Source organism: Oryctolagus cuniculus, chromosome 4, assembly GCF_051225735.1.
Source record: "Oryctolagus cuniculus isolate XC-2025 breed Fujian yellow rabbit chromosome 4, ASM5122573v1, whole genome shotgun sequence".
NCBI lineage: Eukaryota > Metazoa > Chordata > Mammalia > Lagomorpha > Leporidae > Oryctolagus > Oryctolagus cuniculus.
Window position 1 is genome coordinate 86,925,247 of NC_142870.1, and position 13,289 is coordinate 86,938,535.

At 37.8% G+C, this 13,289-nt stretch overlaps 1 protein-coding gene across 5 annotated transcripts in view; it reads left to right on the top strand.

Moving 5' to 3' along the window:
- The window catches only part of FGF12 (fibroblast growth factor 12), a 596,324-nt gene that overhangs the window by 351,827 nt on the left and 231,208 nt on the right, over window positions 1-13,289 (top strand). For all 5 annotated transcript variants that reach the window (XM_008266666.4, XM_008266665.5, XM_051818906.3 and 2 more), the window contains one exon: window positions 8,004-8,114. In XM_008266666.4, coding sequence (XP_008264888.1) covers window positions 8,004-8,114 — 111 coding nt within the window. The remainder of the gene's footprint in view (window positions 1-8,003; window positions 8,115-13,289) is intronic.

Genomic DNA, 13,289 nt, shown 5'->3' on the forward strand with positions numbered 1-13,289 from the left:
GACCAGCCTTAGGAAATCAAATTTGGGATTTTATTTTTTTTCCTTTTCTTGGAAGGGGGCTGGCTTACTAGCATACAGTTCGTTATCCCCTGTGTCTAGAATAATAACTGCCACAAAGTCTAGCTCTCAATAAGTATATATTTTTGTAATAAAATATACCATAAGTATCTATTGATTGAGAAAATAAATCTTCAGTTACAAATGCAGAATCCTCTTGGAATCATTAGCACTTTCTGGGCAGATTCATGGCAACTATTCTCGGCACCCATCAGCTTTATTTGGTTGACTGAAGATTCCTAGGATATAGCTGTCTTTATTCCATACAGCAGATTCTGCTAGGCCACCATGACACATATCTAGCATTGTGCTTTCAGATCTGCGAAGTGTTCCTTTGGGTCTTTGCACTGTAGCATACTGAATGGAGGAGAGAATCTCAAACTTGCTTCTCTTTTTCTAAGCAGCATACATTTTAAAAGCTTTTAAAAATTAGCTACTTATTTGACAGGCAGAGAAGGAGGGAGGGAGGGAGGGAGGGAGAGAGAGAGAGCTAGAGAGAGAGAGATCCTCTCAACTAGTTTGCTTCCAAATACTAAGATGACCTGAGATGTGGCTGTGGCTGAGGTTTGGAACTCAATATGGACTCAATTATGAGTGAATAGAATCCACTGACAGTAATGCCTCCCAGGGTCCACATTAGGAGGAAGTTAGGGTCAGGAGCCAGAGGTGGGTATCAAACTGAGGTATTCCAATATGGTAGGTTTATTAACTGACAGCTTAACCATGAGACCAAATATTCACCTCTAGCATAGCTCTTTAATGAATCCTCATTGCTCAGAATGCTTATAATTTTTGCAGTGTGTTCAAATGTCTAGATAAGTTCTATCTATTTTAAGTGTCTTATCATATCTCCTTTTTGATTTGTCTGGGACTTTAATTCATGGTATGCAAAAGTGGCCCTAGGATCTTCCCTTTAGCTGTGCTTGGCCAGAAATGTATTTGCTTGTGAATAGTTTCCAGCCCCAATGGACTGATTTTGAAATCTGTAGCAACATAAGGCCCCAAAAGCACTTGAGAAGAATTACATTTAACAGCCTCTTCAATCTCAGTTCCTTTAAGTGAACAATATTAAACCTTAGTTCAGAGGGCCCACAGAAACTGCTTAGAAAGACCCCATCAAACCACTCCACAATCGGTGTTTAACTAATTCCCAAAGATCTTTACCTTCCTCTGCGTACTTGGTAAACATTGTTTAAATTCCCTGTCCTACACAGAAACTAAGGGAACAGAAAAGTGAAACTGTATTTAGCACGTCATCCAGATTAACACAAAGCTTTCTGGGACTTTAGGGTAAAAGAAGACCTTACATTGTCACTCAGAATGTCACTGCACTTAGAGACAGCGATGTCCTTCAAAGCTGCTGTGATCTATAGTTTTCCTGCTTCTCCCTGCTTGCTTATGTCCAGTAATATGAAGTTTACTCTTCCCTTAGGCAACCTGTTCTCTCCTTGAATACAATTTACAGAAAGTTACTTTTATCTGTCTCTTTGAAACTTCCACTCATTGGCCCTGGTTCTGTCCCTTTGGAACCACTCAGAACAACTTGGCTTCTTTTTACTTCTGTCAGCTCTCAAAAATGTGGAGACAGCTTTTACATCCCCGTGAGTCCTCCCTTCTCCAGGCTGCATATCAACTGTTCATTCAGCCATTCTTCAGATGATAGTCTTTCTAGCACTCTATATTTGGCTGTATTTCCCATGGACATGTTCCAGTTCTGCCATTGTCCTTATTAAAGTGACTGAGAATGGTTTGTACCTTTCTAAGCTCTTAAACTAGACCTGCTTCTTTGAGTGTAGCCCAGTAGCTTTGGGTAAGCAGTTTAGTTTCATTGAATCTCAATAATCTCGTCTGAAAAATGAGAGGAGAGTACCTGACGTGTTCCGTTGCTGGGAGTCATAAGTAAAACCTTAGTAGAATCAACAGGAGAGTGCCTGGTACAAAGGAAATGGGTTCAAAATATCATCATTGTTATTGAAAATGAGTTCTATTATTTCTCTAATTATGGCCTCCATAACAAAATTGCATCATTGGTATAATTTTCATTGTAGATTAGACTCTACATGGAGGCATATTCCCTAAGTTTGGGTACAAATGTTGATTAGACTGGTCCTAGACAAATACAATCCAATTTCTGTGTCTATCTGTCTTTCTGTCTATCTGTCCATCCATCCATCCATCCTGTGCAGACTCCTATAACCACCTTTCTTTATCACTGCCACACTCTATTAACTGATGCTTTGCTATGTGCTCATTTTCCCTCTTATCCTCTCTTCTCTGCCTTCTTGCTCCCTGTCCCCAAGCTTGCATGACTTGAGGTTTGTGCCTTGATACTGCTTTGGAAAGGAAAAGATGATATGTATTCAATATATAGGATATGAATTCTTGTTATCACATGTCTACCAGCTGGTGACGTTGGCAAAAGACTTTCCTTGTGAGCCTCAGGGAATTTTTATTTGTTTTCTTAGTCTGTGAAGTTGATAAAGGAGATCTTAGGTTCCAAGATCTTTTTAGTTTCTAAAGGTCAGTCTGTTTTCTGCAATCAAGTGTTCATCTTGAGATATATGATCAGATTCCCATGGATATATCTCTCTTTTGGGTTTCCATTGTGTACCTAGGTAACTGCTCCATGCCACTATACTTCAAGCTAGGAGGAATGTCTGGGTGGCTCATATAGGTGTGGACTACTACTACTCTGAGTGTCTTTGAATTCAAACCTTCTGCTGGAATTGCCCTGTTGTCCAGCAGTAAAGCAGGATTAAACATAAGCTTCTAGCATTTACCTTTCTCACTCAGTCTCCTTGAAGGTGAAATTTCTTATTTGATTTTTTTTGGATGAAATTCTTTTTAACAAACCTATTATTTTATATTGATGTTTCATTGATAAAGAATTTAAGATGTTACAAAAGGTCTCCATATATCCTACACCCAATTTCTCTTATTCACATTTTTTTTAAAAAGATGTATTTATTTATTTGAAAGGCAGAGTTACAGAGAGGCAGAGAGAGAGAGAGGTCTTCCATCCGCTGATTCACTCCCCAGATTGTTGCACAGGGCGGAGCTGGACCGATTCAAAGGCAGTAGCCAGGAGCTTCTCTGGGTCTCATGCGCAGGTGCAGGGGCTCATGCACTTGGGTCATCTTCCACTGTTTTCCCACGCCATAGCAGTGGGCTGAATCAGAAGTTGAGCAGCCAGGTCTTGAACAGGCACCCATTTGGGATGCCAGCACTGCATGTGGCAGCTTTACCTGCTATGCCATGGTGCTGGCCCCCTTTATTTATATCTTACATTCATATAATACATTTGTTGTCACAGTGAAAAATCAATATCAACATATTACGGTTAACAAAAGTCCATGCTTTATTCAGATTTCTTTTGCTTCTACGTAATGCTCTTTTTCAGGTCTGGGATCTTATATAGGGCACCACATTAAGTTTGGCTGTTGTGTCTCCTTAGCCTCCTCTTGTCTGTGATGTTGTCTCAGACTTTCCTTTTCTTTGACAACCTTGAGAATTCTGAGGGGTATTGGTCAAGTATTTTGTGTAATGACCTCCAGCTAGGATTTTTCTGATGTTTTTCTCATGATCAGAATGGGGTTGTGGGTTTTTCAGAGGAAGATTGCAGAGGTCAAGTGTCATTCTCATCACAGCATATGGGGGACATTCTGTCGGCATAATTTAGGACTACTGATGTTACCCCTGACCACCTGGCTGAGGTAGTGTTTGTTAGCCAGGTTTCTCCTTGCCTCCCTGTTTGGAAGGAAGTCTTTCTGTACAGCCAATAGAAGATCCTTCATTGTTCACCTGGCTCTTAAAGGCAGCTGTTTGTGATGGCTATTGTCTCTTCCCCATCAGTTATTCAGGAACCAAGCATTCTTCCCTTCTTTTACTTTGATGTCCCTTAGGGATTTGTCATCTTAATCTAGCTAGAAATAAGGAAAAGATAATGTGGAGGAGAATGTTTGCTTTTAAAAGCCTTGGCCTGAAAATGGCACACATCACTTCCACTTACATTCCATATGACACCCATTCATCTGCCAAGCCTAACTGCTAGGGAGCCTAGGACATATGGTCTAGCTGGGTGCCCAGGAAAAAGAGGAAATGGGTTTGAGTAAAATGATAGCAGTATTTGCCACACCACTTTAGAGCACAAAAGGTAGCAAACCAGTGCTTCCTCCTGATCTAATAATGTAACTATTATTTCATTAAAAAAGATCAAAGGGAAGAACATAATTTTAGAATTTAAGGGAGCTATTCAAATTGAAAAAAAATAGCTTAATAAAAAACGTACACCATTGACTGTTTTTAGTAATTCACTGTTGATCTGTGAACATATGCTGAGAACAGGTACTTGCTTGCATGTCAGCATTCGAGAAGCTCTGCCCTATATTTTGTCTGTTCCAGACTCTGCGTCATTCCCAGAATCTGCCATGTTTTTGTCTGGAATGCCCTCCCTCTGGTTAGCTTGCCTGTGAGAATTCTCTTTGTTCTTCAAGTCACAGAGGAGATGCTTCTGCCCATCTTCCAGACAGAATCAGTCCCTTGCTCTCTGATGCTATCGTACAGCTCTGCTTTGCTCCTTTATTAAAGAGCTATACCACATTAGTGTGCTATAGAATGTTTTGTGAATAGGGCTGGGTGATCCCTGAGGACAGGACAGATTTTATATTTCTCTTAGGGCCCCAAACATAGCCTGACAAGTAACATGTGTGTTTGTTTAATTTACTTGGGATGCAAGATCTGCTTTTCAAAAAAGTATATTTTTTTAGCCTCTTTCTTTAAAATACAGCAAAATATATTCCTTGGTTCCTGGTTTATAAAAGAGATCCTGAGTTAGGAGAGCCAAGCATTCATGAAGGAGGTCATTTTGTGCTGAGCCTGGAAAGGTAGGTAGGGTGTGACAGATGGTGATGGGGTACAGGATGTCAGGCAGGCTTGCACAGCTTTTTGTGACCCATCCTAGGTTTAGGGCCTTTGCTCAATATATGGTCAGATCTCCTTTGAAACTTCTGTAATGCGGGAAGTTCACTTTCATAGATCATCACATAATTAATCCTGAGGCTGCACTTGCTCCAGCCCAGCTCTCAGCAGTGGGGGTTGGTATAAAAATCTGATGCTCATTATACTGAACGGGAGTTCCTACCTGAATTCCCAAGGCCCCAACACAGGGATATTTTCACCATGGCAAAAGAAGTCTTTAATTACAGGTACAGAAAGAGGAGCATGAAGAAAACAAACAATCATTTGCAGGCTTTAATGGCTAAGCTGCCATGCATCTCATTACCAAAGAAAATATGACTTCTTAAAGTGACCTTATCAAGCTTATTGGAAATAAAATATGAATCAAAGAGAAGTGTCTCTTGCATTCTTTCTGTCATTTTTGATCCTCTACTCTTAGCTCACTGTTTATTTACTTCAGTGGCTTACAAGTTCAATTATTATTTTTCTAAAACCGATATCAGGAGACAGTCTACTTTCAGAATACTCCATCTCACTTACACTGTTTCTTTGATTCTCATGGTTGAAAATTAGACCTTAATTAGGATTTATATTTTTATGGGCTTTCCTTGTTCACACTGTCACATCATTATTCATTTGAAATTCTCAATGATTCCAGTTAGGATAGGAATGAATTTTTCTCATGTAGATACAAAAATGGAGACTCTGGTGTTAAATGATTTGCTGGGGATCACACAAGACTTGTGGTTCAAAGCTGTGTCTTCTGACTTCAGATCGAGAGCTGAGTGTGCCCCATCAGAAGCTGCCTGTCAGCCAGGTGGCATGGTGGTACAGTTTCTTGCCATGTGGTTACCTCGCTGTGTGCTTCTCCCACATGTCCCTGGTGTTTGGGATTGCGTGGGCCAGGGGAGAGAAGTAGTAAAATGCACCAGTGCCTCAATTTGTACCACCACTCGGGGTAGAGGATTCTAATGTGCTCAGAATTCACAGAGACCCATAGAACAGACCTACAGATCGTTTAGTTTAACTTCCAGATTGTATTGATTAGAGATCCCAAAAAATAAACTGGGTTTACTTAACTTATAAATATGAGGGTGCTTCAGAAATTAATGGAAAATATACATTTTGAAAAATCTATACATGGCTTTTAAAATAGTTGTGCACCAAAATAAACTTAATTTTTTTAAATTTGATTTTTGCACACACTTTTTGAGGTAGTCATATACATAGCTGTTAATCGAGTGCCAAATTTCCAGTTTGGGTCTTTTTTCATTACTCTGTTTTTCATTTCCATTTCCATTTCCATTTTTTGGCATCCTTTTTACTTCTTAGGACTGCTTTGGAAAACACATGTTGAAACCACACCTGCTCCTTTTCCTCAAACATGTGTATTAAGTCATATGTGCAGAAGTGCAACCATAGACAACTGTTACAGGGGGCAGGCCTATTCCCAAAAAGCTAAATGCATCAAGTCCTTAAGTAGAAATTCTTTTTAGACTGAAGCAACAATAAATGTGTTCAGCTTAACATATTTCCTGACAGGATAAAGAGGTTTTGTTTTTTTTTTTTTTTTTTTAGTAAATACTGGTTGAACAAGTGGATGAAGGATGAGGTTGATTTGAATAAGTTCTGTGATTATGCTTCCAGGGTACCATGTTGCCACTTCAGCAATCACAATCTCTAGCTTTGCCTCAATTTTTATCACTAAAATCAGCCTTTTTGTTTTTTTTTCCTCGTTTTTATGAAATAATTGGGGTTATGAATGTACTAGAGTAGTTAATTTTTATCCTGCACTAGAGACAAAAAGATGGTTATACTGTGGAAACTAGATTGTTGCTGGCAGCCAGCAGCACCACCCTGAGAAAAGCTTTAAATATTCATAATAGCCTGTGCATAAAATTCCAAACGTGCAGGAAGGCTGTTGGCCTAGTGGTTAAGACACTGCTTGGGAAGCCAGGATCCCACGTCGAGTGCCTGAGTTTGAGTCCCAGCTCCACTCCCGACTGCAGCATTCCAGTTACTTTGCACCCTGAGAGACAGCAGGTGATGGCTCAAGTACTTGTGTCCTGCCCCCGGCCACATGCATAGGTGACCTGGATTGTGTTCCCAGTTCCAGGCTCCCATCAACCCAGTCCTAGCTAGTGTGGGCATTTGTAGAGTGACACAGCAGGTGGAATATCCTCTGTGTGTGTGCAAATGTGTGTGTGTGGTGGTACATACAAAGACCAGTTTGATAGTATATGTGGCAGAGAACTTTTGAAAGTGAGAACACTGATAGTCTGAAACAGGGAAATTTGACTTAGTTTTCCTTCTTTCTTTCATTTTCTCTTTCTTGCTTGCTTGCTTTCTGGCTTCTTTGCTTTTCACTTTCTTGTTTTCCTGAAGAGATGACTTTTAGAGTGCTGGGGCTTCTCTCCGCTGAGATATTTATCAGTAAAAGTGTGATCTGCATTTCTACATACTTTCCAGTGACAACTCATCACTGTGAGGGTTTTGCTTTTGCCAGTGGTTCAAATCCAAGTTATTCTTTCTGGCTGGGCTTGACCAGAATTTCAAAATAAAGGAGTTCTGATAGACAGTTGACATCCAGCTGAAATAGAAGTCTTTCAGGGCTTCATTGGGAGTGCCAGAAGCTTAGAAACTACAATAGCAGTTTGGTCTATGATTGGGACCACAAACTCAAAGGCAACTTGCAGTCAGACAGCAGATGCATAAGGGAGGTAAATAACTCACTTTTCAGCATGCCTTTGTATTTTCCAAATTGTAATCGGCTTTCATTTACTTACATTTGGTTCCGGCTGGAAAATATTACGTCTCTTACCCTAGAGGGAAAGAAAGTATAGATGTATGACTGAAATGTCCTCTTCTAAATACTTATTTCAATATTTGTGCCATTGGCACTTATGCTTTTTCTTACACAATGTTTCCACAAGTGTGCATTTCTATAAACAAGATAAAGATTTTAATAATTATTTCATTTTGTTTTGCAGAACCCCAGCTGAAAGGAATTGTGACAAGGTTATTCAGCCAGCAGGGATATTTCCTGCAGATGCACCCAGATGGTACCATTGATGGGACGAAGGACGAAAACAGCGACTACAGTAAGCAAAATTAGCTTTGTGCAACACATTTACAAATCAGATGTATGGCCCAGAGTATCTTGGCTTTAAGACACGGCCAGGTTGCTGTTTAAACTGTTTAGCTATTAGTAATCTAGTATATTTTCCTTTATCCTTCTTACTATGATTCCCTACTGCAAGGAGGCAGGATGGGAGAGAGCTTATGCATTAAATGAGAAGGTAGAAAGCTTCAAAGAGTTCCAGTTTCTCATTGGACAAAAATATCTTCTCACCACAATGATTTTAGTCAAGATAATATTAGATGCCCATAGGAACATTGTAGAATGTCCAGCCAAAGATGGTACAAAATATAATGATTCTCCAACATAGTTTCTGCGACCAAAAAAATTACTTCTGAAGATAAACACTGGATGTAGTCATGTGCATATTATATGCTTCTTCTTTTAAATTAAGGACAAAATTAACGATTTTAAAAGAGAAGTATATTTAAATAGTATGATAATGTTTTACAGTATATCTTAATAATAAGAAAATAAAAAGTAGCAGACCTGAAGTAGATTTTTAAAAATCTATTTTGTCAAATAAAAAGCGCCAAATAGTAAAAGATTACTAACAATATACCTAGAAGTGATTTTTAACTAATTTAACCTGAGAGTTGGCAAATTTAATAAATAAATACAATCATCAGGATGTGATAGTATATTTGCATATTAGTAGAACTTCAACTACAAAATTCACAAGCAAGAATGATAACTCATATCTTTCAAATTCTGTCAGATCATACATCTATATACCCTAGGGAAAGTTGGTGTTATTGCAAAATTGTACAGGGTGCCATAAAGTTTCTGAAAGTTTGTCTGTATTGGCTGTTAAACTTTTAGTGTTAGATTCACAATGCAGATTCATTAAATATGTATTCCACTGAGTTGTGATTCTGATGGATGTGATTTTGTGGTCAGACTAATAGTCTACCAAAATGCTTAAGGAAACTAGGAAGCTGGATATTTTATAGTGAAATATCTTTTAAATTAAAAATAAGATTTGAGGAAAAATTCATAATCTTTAAAGTATGAAAATGCTCTTATAAACTCCTTCTAAATGATTTTTTCTCTCAATATAACACATTGCAAACTATGAATTAGAAAAATGAACTAATCTTATGAACTAATCTTCATCCCACTTTCCTCTCAGTTTTTTACAAAGTAGTTGATTAGGTTCCTGTGATTTTCATTGTCAGTTTGTGTTGGTGTGAATGCATTTTTTAAATGATTCAGGATTTCAACTCTGTCCAAAGGAATGAGAGTGCCTTGTTGTCCACATAGGTCTGCCATCTGTTGCATCCTTACTTGAATGTAGAGCTGGTGAAGCCACACATTTAGCTGGGAAGCATCAGAGGATTGCTCATTATGACAGCCATGCTAGCTGTGATGTATCTCTGGATCTCAGTTCTTTTCCTGTAAAATATGAAATGGTGATGGTAGCAACATTCTCTGTTAGCACCATCCACTCAACTCAAAAAAGGTGAAAAAAGTTATAAGTTGATGAGTATAGGTTCAATCATCAAGTAAGCCAAATAGCCATGCAGAATTCTACAGGAAGCTACTTGAAGCTAGTCAGTGGTCCCGTAGGTGGGGACACTTATTGTGGGGTAGGGGAGAAGTTGGGAGTGTCAGTGTGGGGCAAACACACACAAATCCTTTCTTCACTGTTTCTGGAGAGATAATTGAGAGTGCATTCTCTGCTGATGCTGGATCAACTGCTAGTGTAAATTCGCATGCAAATATCCATATATACATTTAAACACACATATCTATGTATAATACTCATTCACTGAGGATAATGTGTTTTGTCAGTGTTAGAATCTGTCTCAGCTCACACATTGAAACTCTCACGTCATTATCATCAACTCCTGCATGTACTTTTTGATAAATTGGTATTAAAATGGCTTAATGCAAAATACAAAGATTAATATAAAATCATCTGGATACACACCATAAAATTGAAAATTCATTAAAGGTAACAAAACATTTGAATCCCTTAGGTATTCTGATGGAATCTCACTTTACTTCACTCCCAGACATAATAACCTTCTTGAATTTGTCTTTTTGTATTTAAGTGCAGTTTTAAAATTTCTTTCAATAAATGTGTATATATATATATATATACATATAAATTTGAATCATTCCTCATTTTTTTATTTTAATTGCATAGTTCTTATTTATTTTCACTCCGAATACATGGTTGTGAGGTATGTATATAATAATTTACTTGTTTTATTTAATTCATTTTTGAAAAATATTTCACTCTATGAATATCCAATCATATTTATTCATTTTTCTTTTGATGAATAGTTATCATTTCCATTTTAAGACTATATTACTAAGATCCTTTTTATAGATTGTGACCATCCTTTAAAAAATTACATGTCTCACCTTGGCACTGTAATCTAGAACCACACTTTATTTCTTTTCTTTTCTTATTTATTTATTTGAGAGAGAAAAAGTGAAAGCGAGCTTTCCCCTCTGCTGGTTCATTTCCCAAATGCCCATTTGGCTAGGCTGGGCAGAAGCTGGGAGCCAGAAACCTAGTCAGGTCTCCTGTGGGAGGCAGGGACTTAACTACTTGAGCCAGCACCTGCTTCCTCCCAGGGTATACATTAGCATGTAAATGAAATCAGGAGCCAGAGCCATTATTCCAATATGTGATGTGGGTGTCCCATCCAGTGTCTTAACTGGCATATTATAACTGCTAGACCAAATACCTGTTCCTTCCCATTTTATTTCTATTCATAGCTCCTATGATCACCTGACATATTTATCATTATTATTGATTTGCTTTTTTTAAAACATTATTCCTTCTCAAGAGAATTTAAGTTACATGAGTGAAGATGTTTTGTTTTGTTCCTTCATTTGTCTTTAGAGCCTAGAATAGACTTTAATACATGATTAAAAAACTCAGTATGCATTTAAGGAGTGAATAAATAATGCTTTCTTATGAATATGTGCTAAAGTTTCTTTAGATCCCTGACTAACTAATTCTACCTGCCCCCATATTTTTTTTTACTTTTTCTTTTTAATCATTTTAAGGCTTAGAAAAATTACAAAACAATTTAGTGAGCTCTCAAATGCTTTTATCCAGCTTCATCTAATTGTCCTATTTTACATAACAACAGTATAATTATCAAAATCAAGAAATGAATGCTGGTACAATATTATTTACTTAGCTATAGCATTCAATCAGATTGTACACTTTTCAACTATATATTTTCTTCTAGCCTTCTCTATCTCCCCATACATTTGAAAAATTATAATTAAAACAAATAGTTTTATGTATAGTTTTACAGAGAAGAGGTTAGGAGGAAAAATATCAGAGAGAGAGAGAGTTAAATTCTACACATTTTAAAATAGGAAAATTATAAGCCTCTGGTTGTTAAAATGCTTTTTCTTTCTTTACTTTGTGTGGGTAGGAGTAAAAGCAGTTGATTGTTCAAAAAAAAAACCCCAAATCTTGTTACTATGAGCATCTGCCAAAAATGTGTTGCTTGGTTCACTAGACATCATTAGGTCCAACCAACCTTACCATGATATCTTGCATAGAATTGATAAAGACACCTGTTCTTTTGTTCATGAAGAAAAGACTAATTATATGTAATTGAGTACAAATGCAAATAGCTTTATTGCCAGTAAAAGATAAGAATCTCTGCAAATGTAATGACAACAGAAATGGCAAAACTGTGTTGGAACACGTACAAAAAAGACAATTGCAGTCTGGAGGGTATTAATAGGAATAGTTTACATGAAAGGAAAAACCAATTATTCTGTTCCATGAGTTACCAAGGGGGAAGATATATTTGAAGAGGTCATTGCTGGGGAGAAAACAATGAAGATATTGTAACCAAGTGCATTGCTCTCTTTTCCTCTGGAAAAAAAATATGAAGAGCCATTTGACTGTGGAATGCATGATGGTGAAACCAGAGCTATTTTCTAGCAGATGGTATAGTGACATGTGAAGGGAGGGAAGAGATTAACCAGAAAATCTCCTTGGTGTGGATAGAGAAAGTAGATTATAGTCAAGATAGTTTCAGAACCAATTGAGTTGCCTTTAAAATCCACGTCAGTCTTTAGATTCTTTTATTTTGAATAGGTAAGCTAACTAGATAGTACAATATTATAAAGGTGAAGAAAACATATACCCGAGAACCAGCAGAACACAGTCTGGCAGCCAACAGCTGGCTTGGCACTTCCCAGTAGTTCTTGGTGTTCACTTGGATGTAATGTTTCACACCACAGGAAATCAGACAATGTCATGATGATGTGATGGATCAAAATAAAAGTAAGACCATTGTGTAATCATGCCTGAACACAGACAAAAACAAGAACAATTATCCAAACTGCAAAATGACCAGATATTTCTCTCCTTCATTATGTGAGTGGCTTCCGCTTCTTTACCAAACTCAGCTTTAACTTTGTTTCATTCTACTTGCCTTTTAGTTAAGAAAGACTATGATAATCCATCAGAGAATCACACTTCCTTTCTTAAAGCATTCAACTGGAGCGAGTCCACATTCTTTTGCACTCTCCCTAAAAACACTTAAAACACACCCCCAAATCCTTTAAATCATTTCTCACACCCTCTTACTGAGACACCCAGTTCTGCCATGGTGTACATTTTTCCTCCTTGGTGTGGAGGCAGTAAACCCAATTTTGTGGGCCAGTGCTATGGCATTGTGAGTTAAGCTGGTGCCTGTGGCGCCAGCATCCCGTATGAGTGCTGGTTCGAGTCCAGGCTACTCTACTTCCAGTCTGACTCCCTGCTATCCGCTTGGGAAAGTAGTGGAAGATGGCTCAAGTGCTTGGGCCCCTGCACCCACAGCTCCTGTTTCCTGGCTTCAGTGTGGCTCAGAACTGGCTGGCTGTTGTGGCCATCTGGAGTGTGATCCAGCAAACAGAAAATGTCTGTCTCTCTATATATATAACTCTGCCTTTCAAATAAATAAATAAGTAAATCTTTCAAAACAATCAAACAAATAACCCAACTTTATTCAACCAAGAGTGTGTTTTTGATATTCCTTGTAGTGGAAGCTTAGACCCAACCAAAGGTAATTTTTTCTCTTCTCCTCTCCCACTTGACTTCATTCTTGTGTTTGTCCACACATAGTCTGTGGATTTATCAACATATGTAATTCTGTCTTTTTAT